At 34.5% G+C, this 20243-nt stretch overlaps 2 protein-coding genes and 2 pseudogenes across 3 annotated transcripts; 3 read left to right on the forward strand and 1 right to left on the reverse strand.

The window, feature by feature from the left end:
- The first annotated feature begins 397 nt into the window (after positions 1-397).
- Positions 398-2694, forward strand: LOC143579787 (dammarenediol II synthase-like; annotated as a pseudogene). Its single transcript, XR_013143524.1, has 6 exons — positions 398-1401; positions 1497-1543; positions 1631-1774; positions 1867-2129; positions 2262-2341; positions 2458-2694. The product of XR_013143524.1 is annotated as a dammarenediol II synthase-like (transcript).
- On the forward strand, positions 447-1137 carry LOC143579783 (dammarenediol II synthase pseudogene; annotated as a pseudogene).
- Positions 2695-4337: 1643 nt separating the features above from the next.
- Positions 4338-5992, reverse strand: LOC143579790 (uncharacterized). The gene is made up of 4 exons (XM_077062991.1): positions 5874-5992; positions 5623-5810; positions 5375-5537; positions 4338-4576 (listed from the first exon to the last, which is right to left on the reverse strand). Exons 1-4 carry the CDS (start codon positions 5949-5951, stop codon positions 4358-4360), a joined length of 648 nt encoding a protein of 215 aa, XP_076919106.1. The 5' UTR covers positions 5952-5992; the 3' UTR covers positions 4338-4357.
- A 4495-nt stretch (positions 5993-10487) lies between these two features.
- LOC143579785 (cullin-4-like) lies at positions 10488-15469 on the forward strand. The gene is made up of 17 exons (XM_077062987.1): positions 10488-10875; positions 11775-11890; positions 11978-12324; positions 12429-12609; positions 12701-12823; positions 12911-13198; positions 13289-13414; positions 13507-13608; positions 13702-13755; positions 13848-13954; positions 14047-14107; positions 14187-14318; positions 14418-14555; positions 14667-14747; positions 14839-14919; positions 15003-15083; positions 15156-15469. Exons 1-17 carry the CDS (start codon positions 10560-10562, stop codon positions 15267-15269), a joined length of 2448 nt encoding a protein of 815 aa, XP_076919102.1. The 5' UTR covers positions 10488-10559; the 3' UTR covers positions 15270-15469.
- The last annotated feature ends 4774 nt before the right edge of the window (positions 15470-20243 follow it).

A 20243-nucleotide genomic window follows, 5' to 3' on the forward strand; every position in this document is an offset into this window, starting at 1 on the left:
TATCACAGAAAGCAGTTCAAACTAAGATGGTCAGTGTCACAACTCACAACTAAGGCATGTATGTTCAACTGGTGGAACCACGCAAGGGTTGCAGGTGCCAGTTCAGACCCATTTACTTATGGAGGGGTCACTTTGGGATCAATTTATCTCAACGGGTCGAATGGCAAACACTAAAAACTGAAAAGTAGTTCTAATAAGTTTTCAATGCACACATCAAATTAAATCAACTTGGAACACTAGTGCTAGTTATAATTAAGTTTTACAAAATATCGACAATTGTTACAGGTCAACCAGACCCATACACAATATTACCTGTCTTTGACCCTCAACCTTGCATGCCCACTTTGCCACCTCTCAATTCATATTTGTAGCACTATCCATTGTGAATATTTCATCAAAAGTTTATTTTAATCGTATAAAACTCCAGTAGGCTTAATTACTCAAATATGCGTGGTTCTAACCGAGTGCAGGAAGATCTCTATTATCCTCACTCAAAAGTCCAAGATCTGTTATGGGACGGGCTGCATTACTTGAGTGAGCCAATCCTTAAGTGTTGGCCATTCACCAAGATAAGAGAAAGAGGTCTCAAACGAGCAGTTGAACTAATGCGATACGGTTCCCAAGAAACCAGATATATCACCCTTGGATGTGTAGATAAGGTACTAAAGCTGACCCGTTTTGACTCTAGACCCCGTAACCCAACAGGTCCAACCCGCTCATCTTGCCACTTGCCCACCTCTACTAACTTGTTTTTGTTATTCAATGTAGAGCTTGCAAATGATGTGTTGGTGGGCTGAAAACCCGAATGGGGATGAAATGAAGCACCACCTTGCTAGAGTGCCTGATTATTTATGGCTAGCAGAAGACGGCATGAAAATGCAGAGTTTCGGGAGTCAGTTATGGGACTGCACACTTGCAACTCAAGCAATAATAGCTAGTGATATGGTTGAAGAATACGGTGATTCGTTAAAAAAGGCCCATTTTTATATCAAAGAGTCTCAAATCAAACAAAATCCTTCTGGAGATTTTAGTAAAATGTGTCGGCAGTTTACTAAAGGGGCATGGACTTTCTCTGACCAAGATCAAGGCTGGGTTGTCTTCGATTACACAGCTGAAGCATTAAAGGTGATACTATAACAAGTCTATAATCACAGTCTTAATGTTTCTTCTTAATATTCGGGAAATAATTGCTTCTTATCATATAATAACTATTTTCTTGCAGTGTTTTCTACTACTTTCGAAAATGCCGGAAGAAATTTCAGGAGAAAAGGCAAATAATGAGCAGTTATATGAGGCTGTTAATGTCCTTCTATACATGCAGAGTCCCTTCTATACATGCAGAGTCCTATAACAGGAGGTTTTGCAGTTTGGGAGCCATCCGTCCCGCAACCATATTTACAGGTAAATATAATATAAAAATTAAAAATATCAGCCTTGTGAGGAATATTAGTTTTTTGACTTTATCTTCTAAACCTATCTTTTGTTTTCCTTTGCAGATGTTCAATCCTTCAGAAATTTTTGCAGACATCGTCGTTGAGAAAGAGTAAGTCCCTATCCACTAATGGAAATACTTAAGGAATTTTAAGAAATAATAGATACTATAATTTTTTTATTTGGGTGATTTGATTAGGCATGTTGAGTGCACAGCATCAATTATCCAAGCTCTTGTAGCCTTTAACCACTTGCACCCAGAGCACCGGGAGAAAGAAATACAAGTTTCAGTGACAAAAGCAGTTCGTTTTTTGGAGGAAAAACAATTGCATGATGGTTCATGGTAAGCTAATTACCTTGCTTACTCCATGCAAAAAAAAAAAAAAAAAAAAAAAAAACATAAATAGTTTTATAAAAATATACGAAATTGGACAGGTATGGTTATTGGGGAATATGCTTTCTATATGGCACATTTTTTGCACTAGGAGGCTTAGTTTCTGCAGGAAAAACATATAACAACAGTAACGCAGTTCGTAAAGCAGTTGAGTTTTTCCTTTCAAAACAGAATGAAGAGGGTGGATGGGGGGAGAGTCACAAGTCTTGCCCTACTGAAGTATATACGCCGTTGGATGGAAATCGTACAAACCTAGTTCAAACGTCATGGGCTATGCTTGGTCTTATGTTAGGTGGACAGGTTGGTTTTACACTAAGTACTCCAGCTTATTCCAGCACATCACTATTAATTTTCAAACATCAAGGGCTATCATTAATTCATTATTAATTTTCACTAAGCACAGTTATACATTTTCTTTCATTCTTATACTAGGCAGAAAGAGACCCAACACCCCTGCATAAAGCAGCAAAAATATTAATTAATGCACAAATGGATAATGGAGATTTTCCTCAACAGGTAACAAGAATTAAGCCCCTGTCTTTTTTCCTAATCATGGACGCAACTTCGTCTGCCATCTATCTTTCAGCCAATCATTTCTATTTACATATAAGAATATAAGATAAATATTGTAGGAGATTGCTGGAGTTTACATGAAGAACTGCATGTTACATTATCCAGAATACTGGAACATCTTCCCACTTTGGGCACTTGGGGAGTATCGCAAACGAGTTTGGGTCAATTAAACTAGTAGACTAAGCAATCCAAATATAGAAAATGTGTGCAGATAATAAGCCACTGGTCATGCATATTAAACTCTGGTGTCTGTGTGGTGTTTGTCTTTTACGCTAGTGTAACTAAAGAGTTGTACTGTTTATTACATAAATTGACTAATATACATGTTGATTCACTACCTTAAATAGCTTATGTTTCTCATCCCAACAATAGCATCAATAACAATGCCAACAGTATCACTAGCTTAAAATTCCTTATAAGAACCCGGTGTAAAATAATATTCATAGCTGGAAAGACCGAAAGAGTAGGGCTCAAAGTCTGAAATTACAGGTGGAAATTTTGACTCGTTATTTATGAATGGGTTGATTTAGGTAATGTTATCTCTCTTAACAAACCAAATGACGAACAGGTTAAAGGTTGCCGAAAACCTATTCTAAACACTTGAAAAGAAGAAAAAGAACCCATCAGAACCATATAAGTTATAGGAAAAATAGATTATTATTAAATTAATATCTTTTGTAATCATATTCTCTAGCTCAAAAGTAATTTTCTATATATGCCATATTTTCATCTTTACCTTGTTTTCCATGTTAAAGTTACCAATCTGCAATTCTGTAATCATGCATAGTTTTTTACATTGCATGGATTACCTTAAATCTGAGTTCATAAATTTTCTTCATTTTAAATCTACACAGTGCGCATGCCATAGGAGAAATTGCATACAAAAATGTAAGACCAATTTCCTTCACATATGAAGTTATTATCCATGTAATGTGAAAAAACATGAACCAGTTGGAAATGTACCAAAAGTTACGGAACTTGACAAAACAGAATTAGAGTTGAATATACATACAGTAAGTGTGCACAGAGGATTTGTGTAATCTTCCCAGCAGTGTGCTTGGTGTAAAAAGCAAAGGCGGCATCAAATCCAACTTCACCACCAAAACTAAATTCTTGTGAGTTGTGACGACAGCTGCAGCAATATAATAAACTTATGACGAATAGCAACTCCAGGATGAACGTATGGAACATCAAGCTAAGAGCAAACAGAAGCAACATGTGCTAGTAATTTTGTAGGCATACATGAATTTATTAGCCTACTTTTTTGTTACTAAGTATACCGTAGAATAAATGACAAATAGATAAGATATCATTTCTTATGTAAAACAGCATAGATCTTATGTATAAAGGTTTCAGCACTACTCAAAGATGTTTCCAGCCTAGATACTAATGCAAAAGTGGTAATATATTCTTCATTATGTCGTAAACTCGGGTTGTGATCAAACACAAACGCCCTAACAATTTTCATCAATAACCAAGCTCGTCCCATTGTCAATTCACTCCAGTATTGACAAATAACCCACAAGAAAAAACATATATTGGTAATATAACTTCATACCAAGAAAACAAAAGTGGTAAATACAAACCATCCAACACGTTTTCACATTTTATTTTAATCTATTCCATACACGGAAAAGGAAAATTTTAATAGAAATTATAACATAAAAAACTAGCTCTTTCTGTGCTGAAAATCTACTATTTGCATTAACAAAAGCCTTTTTGAAACAATACATTTGCAAGGAAGGAACAACTTTACTGAAACCTGTCAATTTTAAGTTGTATGCTGAAAATTACACAATTTCTTATAAGTTATATGTCTTGTTTGGTGTCGAATGACAAATTTAAATGATTTTTGTAAGGAATTGAACAACAAATATATAGCATCCCTCATGGCTTAAATGTTTGTTTGCTTTGAAATTTGTCTATACAAAGTCTTTTGTTTAAAAAATATGCTATCTTTCAAACCACATTAGATGGTTTCCTCCATTCTTTTTGTGAAATCAGCATACTCTTAAGCTGTTTTTGCAATTGTGCCCGTTTCTCGTAATTAGAAGCCAGTCTTCTATCTAAATCCTCTTTCATAGCTTCAAGTTTGGACTTTCTCATTTCAGCTGCAGCTAAGTCAGAATTGTTTGAATAGCCAGCACTGTGTTGAAGTTGAATGAAACTCGAGTTAAGCTGCAAGAATCACAAATAGAAGTATGAAGCAAGCATACAGTGCAAGTACCCTAATTTTGACCCAGAAATAAGGCTTTTGAAGTGCAATTATCGAACATTATGAACTGGTATTGGTATGAAGACCTTACCTCATTCACACAATTCCTCTGACTCCTCCGTGCGCCTTTAGCGGGAAGTTCGTTTATGTTCATTCGTTTGATGAAGAAACAAACATGAACAAGAAATTTCGTTCGATTAACTAAATGAACGAATACGAACAAAGACCATGTTCGTTCAATTGTGTTCGATTATGTCCGATTATGAACAAAAAATTTCGTTCGATTAAATAACTGAACGAACACGAACAGAGACCATGCTCGTTCAATTGTGTTCGTTTACGTCCAATTATGTTCATTAAAGGTTTTTAATACTTTTTTATGGTTTTTCTACTTTTATCATATACATTTAAGCAAAATTATTAACTATTAAAAGCACACACAAACACACACACACACACATATATATATATATGAGTATCATGTGACTAACTTATATGTAAAATTATCATATAAATATAATGTTAAAAATAACACCAACACAAACTTAGTAGCCGGACCAAAACATTGACACTAATCATTTCCGGTTAGCCAAATCAAACAAAATATTGTCTGTGTTCATTTGTGTTCGTGAACCGTTCACGAACAAGTTCATTTCCTTAACAAACGAACACAAACTCGAAATTCCGTTCAGTTAGCTGTTCGTGAACCGTTCACTTGTCCGCTAAAAGCTTAACGAACGAATATGAACAAGGCCTTTTACCTCATTCACACAATTCCTCAACTCCTCGACTCGCCTTTGACATTCAGTAGCAAATACCTCCGATCGAACCCTAAACTCCTCAATCTCACGAGCTTTCAAACCAAAATACTTATCCTTCTCCTTATCCAACTCCTCCAAATTCTCCACTTCACTTTTCAAAACCCTAATTTCAAACCAAAACCATTAACATAATATCAACATCACCTAACTCAATTAAAACACGTGGCAATTAATTCAACATTACGCACCTAAACTGCTGAATCTCATCAGCATAAACCGAATCGAACCGATCGAGTCGAGACTTAACAGAAGAGATAATGAACTGTTGTGATGCGACTTTGTGTTCGAGCTTCAAACACCTTTGCTCGATGTGTCTGATATCGGAGAGCTTGGAAGCTAGGGTTTGAGATTTGGTGAGCTGGAGGTCTTTCTCAGCCTGCGAATAATACGATCAATTAATGTATAATGAATGTGATGTGTGTGTGTGAATGAATGGTACCTGAAGAAGAGATAGGCGTTGGTTTCTGGTGTCTTCCATCTGTTCGAGTCTCTCTTTGAAGGTAGACGAAAGCGCCATTGTTGAGTGACGTAATCACACACAAACAGAATTTGGAGGGAGAGTAGTAACAGGTTTGGTGTGGCAGGCTCAGCTAGTCTCGAGCTTGATTTTAAAGTTAAACGAGATTAAGATCGAGTCAACGAGTCGAGCTAAACCGAGCTGAGTTTGGGTTGATTTTGGCTCGATTACAAAAATGGGTCAACTCAGCCAGGGGCGAAGCTTGGGCACGAATATAGTGTGGGGGACTCAAAATGTATTTAAAAATTCATAAACGAGGGGGGTCGGCCTCAAAATTTTTGTTGAAAACGGGTAACTTTACACCACGTTTAAAAATTTTCGGACGAAACGGTCTAAATTTACACTGTTGCGCAAAAAAACAGGGGGGTCAGGGCACCCCTGGCCCTCAATATCCTTCGCCGGTAAACTCAGTTGGTTTGTTTTAAATCAAGATGTTTTTAGCCAGTTTTATTCAAGCGAGTCAAGAGTCTGAGCTTCGAGTCGCGAGCTTTGAACAGCCCTATTTGGGAGCGTTGGGTTAATGTAAATCTAGTGATTTACTTTTTGTTACTCTTAATTTTATTTTATAACATTTTTAGTATTATACAAACTAGGTTGTTACCTGGCGCGTTGCGCCGGGCTATTTAGTGTTTGGTAAAACACGGACGTTGCTTTTGCGAGTTGGTGTGAATTCGGTGGGTATCAACTACGTTTGTTATGGTACCAAAACTAATCCCAAAAAATAATTCTGTCAAACTAACGTATTTAAAACAAATTAAAAAACGAAACAAACCAAAAAACGGATGTTGCAGTAGCGAGTCGATACAAATTTAGTAAGTATCGCTTAGGTTAATTACGATACCGGCTGAGAATAACAACAAAATCAAGTTATTGCATGTCTAAAATAACTTCAGCGTGTGTGTGTTTCATTGATTTCTTTTATTATTTATCTATGGTACAATTATGATTTAAAATTTATAAACTTAAAATACCAACTGAAAAATTGATTTAGTGTTATTTAGCAATTAAAAAGTAATTTACTCAAATTATAAAATAGTTGGACAATGCCAAATATAAAATGAAGAAATAGTGAAATACCAATTGTCGCAAGAACTGGACTCGGGTAAAACACTTGAAACCAAGCTTTGGAAAATAAAATATAAAAAATATAAAATATAAAATGAAAGAAAAATCAATTGCTCAAGAGAAGTACAAATCCTAAATGTGGACCAAGTTCTTTCAAACTGAAATTACAAACATATCCCTTGTTATTATAGCAACAAGGTTTCCAATTATATATAGTATAATGTATAAAGTTCTACATATGTTTTGTAAACATTTCTTGAATCTTGAAAACTTTGTTTAGTAAGTTTTTTTTATTTTTACAAACTTCTGTTTAAACTTAAAAACTACCTTTTAACATCTAGCAATCTCATGCTTTGTTGTATGATATTTGTTCGACTTAATCTTGATCATTGATAAAAATGTCTAGTGGTTGGGCGCTTGATAACACCTTTAAACCATGACATTGATCATGTTTGATCTATTACTCGTTATGTTGTTTGACCATAGGACCATCTATGCACAACACAACTATGACATTTGTCAAGCGAGACATTGTTGCAAGCCTTTTTAAGGTTAAGGAACAACATATGCAAATTTGGTTTGTCGTTCATTTTAAATCTAGCCTTAATTACCCTTTCCCACGATCATATAAGAGGACAAGGTAGTTTAATCCGTTATAGTTACCGTAGGATTGGCGTATTTTTTGTTCTTGTAGACAAGAACCAAGGCACTAATCCACCATTGATATGACACTTTTTTTTTTTTTAATTTTGAAGATAATGTTAAACAAATTTGTTAATCATTGAATTCTTTTTATCTCTAACACACTTCCACATCTTAATGGGTATTTTATCTTGTCCAACTGCCTTGCTTTTTCCATATTCCTAAGGATTGTATTCACCTTTTTTTGTGATATTACAAAAACAAATGTTATTTTGTTGTCATAGTTGGGTACTAGGGTTCTCATTTTCTCCTTGGCTTTGTATCGTGGTAGCTTTATGTTATATGCTTATTTAGATACTATATTTTACATATGAATAAAAAAAATTTAGAGTCGGGGGGCTTCGATAGAAGCAACCTCTATATCATTTTGAATATATAAAATGTTTGTCGTTATTCTACCCTTCATAGGCCCTATCAATAGATTGCTATAAGTGAGACTTTATTGAGTAAACTTATTGCTTATTTATTAAAAAAATATGTATTAGTTATTGAAAAAATATTGCACGTGTACACTAACAATACAAAGAAAATCTATATTATATTATATTATATTTAAAAGCATGTTGGTGTTGTGAGTGTAAAATAGCTATAGCTAAATGTACATATTGTTAAACAGGTTGTGCTACTTATTCAAGCATGTTTTGTGTTGCCACTATACAGTATACTCTTTATCCGTGTATATCCTAACGTGAGAGCTATCACCGCCACATATCTCAGCATCATCATTAATTTTCAGTGTCTTCCTTTTCCATCGTCTACCATCCCCACCATATAAAGAGAGGCTAGATATAGATCGGCGATGATGATACAAAGACAACTTATGAATTTGAACTTAGAATAGCAGGTAAATGTGTATGTACAAGACAAATTTTGGCCAACCAACATGGCTGCTCCAGTAAACTAATGACCATATGAACACCTCCAACACAAATTAAACATGGCACCAACGTGGCCCACAGCAACGCGCTGGTACGATTACTTGTAATATTAATATTTATTCGTATTGTGCGGATATCAATTACCAATATTTTATTTATGGCATGCATCATGTGGTGTTAACGCCTAGACAAACTATTCTCCTTTATTGTCGATAATATTTCATGTAGCATTCTTCATTGCCAGATTTATTATCAAATGTCTTTCAATACTGGACAATCATTTTGCTTATAAATACCTCTTGACCTCTTTATACCTCATGTTGATCACATATAACCTTACATCTAAAAGTCATGTTCATTTTGTTTCAAGAATTTCTACATGTGTCACAAATCATTTTCTCAAATCTTTAGTAACGATAATGCCACAGTTGTAAAAGTCGTTAGTCGTTGTCAACTCAGTCGAATGGGAAGCTGCAAGTACTTGGCCTAGGCGATGTGTACTCGGATTACTTGTTGACTAATTGATGCCTACACATGATTCTTATAACCATCATACTAACAAATTTTTTTCACTTGAATTTGATTTTATAAATTTTAAACTGAAAAATAGTGATTACATAATTGAAACAAAAGGCAAGCGAGCAACAAGTTGCGCCACTACCATTTTGAATTTCAAAACTCAATCTTTTAAAAACTACATTGGCTGATCATGGAGTCATGACATTACTATGTATGACTCGTTAAACTCGGCTAAGTAACTCCACAACTTTAGGCACAAGGAAATTAAAAAATAATAAAAAACAAAAAGAATAAATACATATTGGTTGTCAAGACACGTCTTCTCATGTTTAATCATCTTGCATGAAACAACTTTTAAAACAGTTTGACCGACTGTGAAACCACTACTCCCTAATGCCACCATTGGAGAAACCCCTATTATATCCACACACGCATGTTTTCCTCATATCCATCCAAACACCGTAATGTTAGCCGTCGAGGAGATGATCTTCCCTCTAACGGGGCAGTCAGGAAATTCACATGTGCTTCTTTCTTAATATAAATTCTGACCCATCTGAATATGTCAAAGAACACATCCCTAACAAAATCGTGTCGATACCTGAACCCTAACAAAATACAATGTGTCATGTTTTGAACACCGCCCATCAATTTCCAAAACCTAAAACTAGAGGTGCACAAAAAACCCGAACCTGGAACCGGACCTAAAAAAAATACCCAGAATCGGTTTTTCTAATACTCGGGTCTTTAATATCCGAACCCATACTCGACCCTACCCGTAGGTACTGATAAGGTATGCATTTAAGTACCAAAACCCGTACCCGAAACCGAACCCGATTTATACTTGGTAATACCCGAAAACCGAAAAAAGTGCAACCCCTTATAAAATTCAATCTATAACCGGAAAGAATCCCCAAACCCCCCCCCCCCCCCCCCCCGAAAATCGGGGTTTTAATATACCCGAAAATAAGGTATTCAAATATTCGATTTTAGAATACCCGACTCTATACCCGACGCTAACCCTATGCATAGGATATGGTTTTTAGAGACAATACCCGGACCCGAACCCAACCCCGGTATTACCAATACCCGATCTTCCAATACCCGATCATACCCGAACCAGGTTTCATACCTGAAACGGTGTATTTGAAAAACCCTATTTATACACCTCTACCTAAAACAAGGTAACATTTACCTTACGATTTACAAACCCAAACAATATTACAAAAAGCCCATTCTATATTTTCTGTTAAATACAATTCGATACACTCAAAAGTCCATCATTCAACCCTTGTGAAAAAAAACAAACGAATGGTTCAAGAAGTATACAAACAAACTCATTTCCATAACTCATTATTCTCATGTCCAAATCTCTATTCTATTCCACTCTCAACACCACCACCAACACAATGACCTTTTATTATTAATCCTTTAATCCCACACTCATATGTCTCGACCTTCCAACCACCACCACCGCAAACGTTCATCATCAACCACCTCCTACACACCACCACCACCGTCATCATCATCCACCACCACACACTTTCCGGCCATGAAGAAGGCGAAATCACAAGCCGTATCCATGGACAACAAACCCGGCTTCCAATCCCACCAGTTTGACGGCAATTCGCCTCTACCCGACCCGATGATCGTAGATCCGACTGATAACGACGCTGGACGACCCGGATTTACACCCAATTTGGCCCGCAAAAAGGCTACGCCGCCTCAGCCTGCTAAGAAGCTTGTGATTAAGCTTGTTAAAGGTTGCTGATTTATCTTATCTTGATTGAATTGAATTATTGGGGATTAGGGTTTGTCATGTGTGGACTGATTTGGGGTTTTGTTTTGTTATAGGATAAGGGTATTAAGCTATGTATCAGTTCACCTATGTTTATTTATACTTATATATAGCTTATTATTAGTTGTATTACTTGGACAGAAATTTATTCAATCTTAAACCCTAAAGGTTATAGTTGTCGAAGGCGTGACGGGTGGGTCGTGGGTTTAGTAAGTGAGGGGTCGAGATATGCGAGGTGCGTAGAGTAAGCATACGAACCGTAGTTGTTAAAGGTGTAAGGCGTACTCAAGGCGTAAAGTGTGAGCCTTGGGCTTAGGCGCTTAATAAATGAGGGTCTGAGATAGGTAAGGTGCATAGCGTAAGATACAGCCTTTTGGGGTTTTAGAAATGTTTTAGGCTTGCTTTAAGGATAGTTTTAAGATGGTTTCATGCTATTTTTGGATGTTTTAGACTAGTTTGCTTAGAATTTGCAGAATTTTGCTAAAAACTTTCAGTATTTGGCCAGAATCTCACCTAAATCTGACCATAATCTGGCTGGAATCTTGCCGGATCGCCTGGATAGCAAGAAGGCGTGTTTCTTGCGTCTTGCTTTGCTTGACGGCCTAGGCACATTTTCAAAGGGCTTTTGACAGCATAGCCTAAAACAATGTTGAGTTATTGATGCAGTTGTTGAAGCTTTTTCCGGCCCGAATGGCTTTTGAGAACATAGCCTAAAACAATGTTGAATATTTGATGCAGTTGTTGAAGCTTTTTGAATAAAAAGCATGTCAAATTTATTTGCAAATGTTTTTTTGTGTATATATATTTTTTATTTTCATTATGATTGTTAAAAATATGTTTTTTTTTCTATTTTTCTTCTTAAAGCTAAACCAACCTTGCCTACAAACTTTGAGGAGAATACATGGGCGGTCTTGCAGTCAGCAATTAGTGCTATATTCTTGAAGCAGCCCGATCCTTGTGACTTGGAGAAGCTTTATCAAGTGAGTTGCACACTTATACTTCATGCTTCTTTATTACTGTGATTTATCCTTTGACCATGTATTGACCAAATGCTTTTATTGTTACAGGCGGTTAATGATCTTTGCCTTCACAAAATGGGAGGCAATCTTTATCAACGAATTGAAAGAGAATGTGAATCTCACATATCTACTGCTTTACAATCACTAGTTGGTCAAAGTGAAGACCTTGTGGTTTTTTTATCACTCGTGCACAAAACCTGGCAGGATTTTTGTGACCAAATGTTAATGATCCGTGGTATAGCGTTGTATCTTGACCGCACATATGTCAAACAGAGTCCATCGGTTAAGTCATTGTGGGACATGGGCCTTCAACTCTTTAGGAAGCATTTGAAACTAGCTTCAGAAGTTGAACACAAAACAGTCTTTGGCCTTCTGAAAATGATAGAAAGCGAGAGGTATATTATTATCGTCATGTTTTTTTACAGAATATACTTGATATGATTATATATGTATATGTTATGCCTAACAATCTTATATGTTTTTGTTTTACAATTTTTAGATTAGGTGAAGCGGTTGATAGAACACTTCTTAACCATCTGTTGAAGATGTTTACTGCTTTGGGCATTTATGCTGAGAGTTTTGAGAAACCATTGCTTGAATGTACATCAGAGTTTTATGCTGCTGAAGGAGTTAAATACATGCAACATTCTGATGTTCCAGATTATCTGAAACACGTGGAGGTGTGTATCTTTCGTCATATTTTCTTTCAAAAAAGTGATTTCATGTTTATCTTTTCAATGTATTTAATGGTGTTTATGATTGCGATTGCAGGTAAGGTTGCACGAAGAGCATGAGAGATGTGTACTGTATCTTGATGCTAGTACAAGAAAACCGCTGGTAGCAACTGCTGAAAGACAACTTCTTGAGCTTCATATATCTGCAATACTTGATAAGGCATGTTTTTTTTTTAAAAAACTTTTATTGTTCTCTGTATGATAAGCTTCAGTCAATCACCGACTTTTTTTATATAACTTGGTATAGGGTTTCACGATGTTGATGGATGGAAGCCGAATTGAAGATCTTAAAAGGATGTATACACTATTCTCTAGGGTTAACGCTCTAGAATCGTTACGACAAGCCTTAAGTTCATACATCAGAAAAACAGGACAGGGGATTGTGACAGATGAAGAGAAGGACAAAGATATGGTGTCTTCTCTCTTGGAATTTAAGGCTTCTCTTGATAAAATATGGGAAGAAAGCTTCTCGAAGAATGATGTTTTTAGCAACACGATTAAAGAAGCGTTTGAGTATCTAATTAATCTGCGTCAGGTACTGTTTTTGTTATGATTTATAACCAAAATCTACAATTTCAATTAAATCTGTTGTGAAAGTAACAGAGTATTAATGTGTTATGTTCAGAACCGTCCTGCTGAATTGATTGCAAAGTTTTTGGATGAGAAGCTTCGTGCTGGGAATAAGGGTACATCCGAGGAAGAATTGGAGGGCACTCTTGATAAAGTTTTGGTTCTGTTTAGATTTATACAGGTATCTAAAAAGTCGCAGCAATTTTTTAATACAAAACCCCCCTATAATTTCACTTAATATTTTCATCTATTTTTGTTGATATTGTGATATAGGGTAAAGATGTATTTGAAGCATTCTATAAGAAGGATCTTGCGAAAAGGCTTCTTCTGGGGAAGAGTGCGTCTATTGATGCCGAAAAGTCAATGATCTCCAAGGTTTATACTTTATAGTCTTTTATGTTTATTACCTGCTGTGTGACAAGTTTATCTTCTGAATTCTGATTATCAATTATTTGATCATTGTTTTAGTTGAAAACCGAATGCGGTAGCCAGTTTACCAACAAGCTTGAAGGAATGTTTAAGGTTAGTTTACTTGAGTTTTTTCTATATTAAGGGACATTTTGAGCATTCAATAGATAGGGCTGATTTTTTTATCTATTTATTTATGTTTCTAGGATATAGAGTTGTCCAAGGAGATTAATGAATCTTTCAAGCAATCATCTCAAGCTAGGACGAAACTGCCTTCAGGAATCGAGTTGAGTGTTCATGTTTTGACGACCGGGTATGTTTTGTCATTCTGCTTTTCTTTGGGAAAATAACAAAAAAAAAATGATTTTTTGTTGACATCTAAATTAACTTGGTAATTGAATACAGGTATTGGCCAACATACCCACCAATGGATGTCCGCCTTCCCCATGAATTGAATGTTTATCAGGTATGACATAATCACATAAATAAAACATAGTTCTACATATTATTTAGTTCTTTTTAAATTACTTATATAATTTTTGCAGGACATATTCAAAGAGTTCTACTTGAGCAAATATAGTGGTAGGCGATTAATGTGGCAAAATTCATTAGGTCACTGTGTTTTGAAAGCAGAATTTGCTAAGGGAAAGAAAGAATTGGCAGTTTCTTTATTCCAGGTCGGTTTATTTATTATAATTATTGTTGTTATTATTACTATTATTATTATTATGTATTTGTTTATTGTTTATCTTGTAAATGCTATAATATGTTTTCAGACTGTTGTTCTTATGCTGTTCAACGATGCACAAAAGCTAAGTTTTGAAGATATTAAAGATGCTACTAGCATTGAGGACAAGGAATTAAGGAGAACCCTGCAGTCGCTTGCTTGTGGAAAAGTTCGTGTTCTTCAAAAGGTGTGTTTTTTAATATTATTATAATTATTATTATTATTATTTAATTTTGAGTTGATTCGCTTTCCATATCTTGTTACCTTTAGAACAGTAAATAATCTTGATTTTATTCAGATACCGAAAGGTAGGGAAGTGGATGATCATGATACTTTCATGTTCAATGATGCATTTACTGCTCCTCTTTATCGTATAAAGGTAAATCATACACTAAAATTAAGTGTCATGTACAGTTGCACACAGTTAAGTTTGTGACTGGTTAATGATGAATTTAATTGTGTGTATACAGGTTAACGCTATCCAGTTGAAGGAAACTGTGGAAGAAAATGCAAGCACTACCGAAAGAGTATTCCAAGATCGTCAATATCAGGCAAATTAATATTTTCTTATGCAATCATATTAGCATTACTTTTCCATAATTAAAGCCCTGATAATAATAATAATATATTGCAGGTTGATGCTGCTATTGTTCGGATAATGAAGACTAGGAAAATGCTGTCTCACACGCTTCTGATAACCGAACTCTTTCAGCAGGTAACCGCCATTCTTGGTAAAGAAAATGATTCTTTTAATGCACAGACATAACCTTTTGTTTTGTCGGAACAGTTAAAGTTTCCTATAAAACCGGTTGACTTGAAGAAGAGGATAGAAAGCTTAATTGACCGGGAATACTTGGAGAGAGATAAGAATAATCCTCAGATATACAACTATTTAGCTTGAAACATGAATGAAGTTGGAGTGTTGGATATTTATAATTTCCTTGTCAGTTTATTATGTAAAGAAAGTGATGTCATAGCTTTTGTTTTCATTGTAAAAAAGCCTAAAGTCTTGCTTTGCTTTCTTGCTTCTGTTGTAGTATTCTTAAGACACAATCACTCTTTTAACACTACACTTGAGACTTAAGAGAGCATGTTTTGTTTTCAAACATATGGTTTACGCGACTCTAAGCATGCGCTGTAACTAGACTCAGGTCTGAATATTGGATTTCTCTGGTTCATTATTGTGGAAAAGCATGAATGAGTTTTCAAATTTCATTCTAAATTAAATCTAGGTTTGTACTAGTCATGTTGCGGCGTTGTACTAAAGTTCATCCGATTGGTATGAGTTAAATATGTTACGACAGTGGCGCCTATCAACGCTATAAACGACACTCCTCTAACTTAATATAAAAGAAATATAATTTATGATCAAAGCCGTACGAAGTCGGTTAGTATTGATTAGCTTCATTACCGTACATGTACTAAACATGGAAATTAAATTAGTAAACACCCATAATACTTGTATAACTAATACAAATAAATAAACATATTTAAAACGTTTATTTAGTCTTACACGTTGCGGCGGAAAGTCCGCGCGAATTGAGTTGGTTTGGGTTACGTTTATTACTTTAGCAGAACTAAAACGAAATATTTACATTTTTAAAGAAAAAATTTATAATTATACAATTTAATTGTTTTAGCTATTGGCCATTGGCTATCATGATTATAAGAAACAAAACTATAATTGTTTTACCTATAGTTATATAATTTTATGTTTTACCTAAAAGATAATGTCCATGAGGGTTCGAACTTCCGCAACTAACTGAACAACTTGGACTGAAAACCATAAGACCATTATACTATGTTGGTTAAAGTTCCAAATAATCTTAACAAAAGTTTAAAATGGCTAGCTAAAAACAACTTTTGTGGCATCGCCAAGCATTTTTTATCTATAGTATATAATATTCTTGAGAAAATCAGTATGAACGTTTAACACCCATCCTCAATTACTAAATCTACACCCATTTGTTTATTCAGGAAGAAATGCCAATATTAAAAAGTAGAATTTTAGGTTGCTATATTAAAACCACAATCATGTGGAGAGCCAAGGAGCATAGTTTTCAATGGAGGCTGAGATTTCAAGTCATTATATGTATTCATGAATTGATTTGAGTTGTATATTTATAAGAAATAAGTTTAAAAGACATATTACGCAGGTTGAATAAATAAAACACATAAAATTGAAGTGCTTATATTCTATTGTGTATCAGCGATTCGTGTCATTCGTATTATTGAACTAGTTACCTTTGTGTCGTGGCACATAACCACTTACTAAACATGTATGTGGTAGTGTTTAAGAAAACTACATGTTTAGTTAAACGTGTCGTTATTACTAGTTGTGTCAAACGTGTCGTGTCGTGTTCGCCCTGAGAGAACGATGACTTCGCTTAGCCATGAGTTCACAAACTCTGGCCCAATATTTTAACATTAATACTAGTAACGGGAACCTTTGAGGTTCCGTCTTCAACTTCCATTTTCATTCTATACACGAATAATAATAGATACACTATATACACTATACGGTGTTGTGTCATGACTCATGAGTGATGTGTTCTATAAAATTTTTCTCTAGGTTTACTACATCGAATACAATGGTTATTTTCATTATCTTTTGTTACTATAATTATTTGCATCACCACCTAAGAGTATTTGTGTAAGGCTAAAAAGTGTGGCTTGCGATATCAAATTACGAAAACCGTTAATTATATTATGGTCAAGAAAATAATTAAAGCCGACGAGAAAACCGGACACGATACGAGAGCTTCGGGAACGTGCGTTTAGCTTCAACGGGAGATCTTCTAGTTTATTTGTATTAGTTAGACCATAAATAGGAGACTTGTTTTCTATTTTAGTGTGTTTTCAAGCATGTAAATCACCACCCAAGGGGAGCTCACCTTGGGTGGGTCGGTTCTAGTTTAATATATCCAATCTTTTAACCGACAACGAGATCGTTCCTTTATTTTATCTCTATATTATTTATGTTCGGTCGTTTGATTTACCGTACCCGTGTCGACACGTTTATCGAGAGCAAAACCATTCGGTGTTCGTTTTGGGACCTACAATTTGTATGTATTAACTAAAAGGAGTGAGGAGCTCACACTAATGCTAAGTAGTAACAATGTTTTAAAGGCAATTTTAAAAATTGGTTTATTTAGATCAGTAGGTTCTTTATCCCACCATATCCAAAGAAAGCATTGCAAGCAAAGCATATTTCTTATCTTTGCAACTGCATGTGGAATCCAAATCTTGTTTCAGGGATTTCAACTATAATATTCGTGTTCTGTAACCCGAGTTTCTCAATCGTCATCCAAATGGACGACTACAAACTCAACCTTGTTTGCCAGAAAATAGCACAGATAATCTTTCTGTTCTGTAAAATCCAAACAAATACCCATCCAAAATAATTGAATGGATTGATGTTTTAGGGTTTTCAGCTTCTCAGTTTCTTGTGGATTGTTTAATCATCATTAACAACCAAACAAAGTTTCATCATTTTTATCCTTAAGATATTTAGATTAAAGATATTGATTTGATTTATCGTAGTATTTTTATCTAGGTCTGTAAACGAACCGAACAAACACGAACGAGGACATGGTCATTTGAAACACAAATATCACGTGTATTTCTTATTTTACCAATATAGTTACAATTTTAGTCCCTCTACTTTAACCAACTTTATGCAAATGTAAAAAATAGTTACAAATTCAACATCTATCTTTTATATATCTACTCTTTTTAATTTCACTTTTAACCCAACTTCCCCCCACGATGTTTAAACGATCATAACTTTTTTGTACGTTAATATTTTTCTAAAAAAATTACACTATAAAAACGAGCATTTTATTCTCTTTAATTTGAGTATGATATTGCCATAGCTTGTTTAAGTTATAAAAATAACATGTTATGTATAGGTGCTTGTGGTCCGCTTTTGATGGGTTTGAATTAAAATGTGAGCCACATCTTTAGTAATGGTATTTTATCGTTGAAAACTGAAACCGAACCGTTGAAAAATGAAACCAACCAAACTGAATCATCACCAACGATTTGGTTCCGATTTTGATAATAAATTGAGTTTAAAATAAGAATGATTAGTCTGCATATACCAACAAACGATTTCACTGTTTCAAATAGAACAATAAACGGGCGTAAATCTGTTACGTGATTACCAAATTATATGTTTCCCGCTGCATCGCGCGGGCACCCGTCTAGTGTATATAACTTTGTTTTAATGAAAAAATTAAGGATTATTGTTTTGGACAAATATAGAAGGGTATTTTGGTATATGTACATTGTTACTTATTATAATGGTAACAAAATTTTAAAGCTAAGTTGCCAAAATAGAATATACCTGAATTTTTTTTTGTATGCGACTAATTTTTTTTTATTTTTATTTACACATAGGGTTTGAACAGAATATATCTTAATGTGAATTATAGTTATTGTTATTTATTTAAATTAAAGGATTTATTATATTTAATGTTTTAGTCTATATGTATTGATCAAAATTTACTTTTCATTTGTTTTTTTGGTTATTTTAATCCAACTCACTATTAAACTACTGAACGACGGTATTGCGACAAGTCATAGAAATCTGGTTGGTCAAAAATATCATCGAGTTAATGATTTCTGGGGATCAACGTGTTTTAGCATGACTTTTGAGAAATCCCGTTCAAGTCAATATTTTGTTGATTTTGACCCGTCAAATATATTTTAGTCATTTCCTCTTATTTTTTATATAAATATAATTGTTTTTTCAATTATCAATTAATACATCCACTGATCCACATTTCACATTGTTCATCTCATTCTCGGTGTTTCATTCCACAAGGCCTAGAGGCAGCCCGTTAGGTCTGGGCTTGAGTCAATGAGGCTTACACTCACCACTTACGCATCCAAGTATCCAACTAAACTGAATGAACTAATAAGTAAGTGGGCTCAAAGAAGATGAACCATTAATTTGGGTCGGCCCGTATAGTTGATAAATGTTTAAGCTTTAAAGTATACCAATAAAAATATCTAAGATTAAGCTATCATAATTTTAAAATGTTGGTTTCTCATATGCAGAACCAAATTTGGCTTATAAAAAATTGATTTTTAACAAACAAATTCATCAGTTTTAATAGATATCTTTTTTTCTAAATTAGAAGTAAGAAGAAAAAAAAAGAAGACATCTTGAAGCTTTGGGTGAAGCTTCAATGAGAATGTAGAATAGTTGTTAAACGATGCATGAAAGAAAAACATCTTCTATTTCTATGAATATCATTTCATATATTTTTAAAAGTTTCATGTAATCACATGTTACACTTTATTGCAATATATATTTCTCCCAACATATTATATATTTTATTATAATTTTCATCCTTTCATAATTATTTGGGGATTGTATATAATAATAACAATAATAGGGAATCCAACACTGGAACGGAGAGAGGGAAATTTGATTTAAATAATCTTATCTATTCAATATTGACATATAACAGTTCTAACTAATGGAAAAATTGAGTTTTTTTGGTGAAAAAAGAGTTTTCCGGTCAAAAACGTGTTCTCGAAGACTAATGGCGTTAGGGTTCTGTTAGTCGTGGATCGTTGAGATCAAAGATGGGAGTGTCAACATGCATTTCGTTAGTTGAGACTATTACTTCCCAATCATTTGAATTATTTAAATCCAGTTTTCCATAGAGAAAATATGTTAGCGAAATCAACTCGTGATGATTAAATAGACTTATTATTATATTCCAAGGGTTGAGTTATAATAAGAAGATTAGTTTCCTAGGAAGGATGGGAAATAATCTTGTCCATTCATTTGAGAATTGAATGGTTGAGATTAGATTAGAGAGATCATCAAGTGTAAAACAAGGGTAAGGGCATAATAGGG

The sequence above is a fragment of the Bidens hawaiensis genome, unplaced genomic scaffold (assembly GCF_021521415.1).
Source record: "Bidens hawaiensis isolate Kalapana, Puna unplaced genomic scaffold, B.hawaiensis_p1.1 tig00029951_1, whole genome shotgun sequence".
Classification (NCBI taxonomy): Eukaryota; Viridiplantae; Streptophyta; class Magnoliopsida; order Asterales; family Asteraceae; genus Bidens; species Bidens hawaiensis.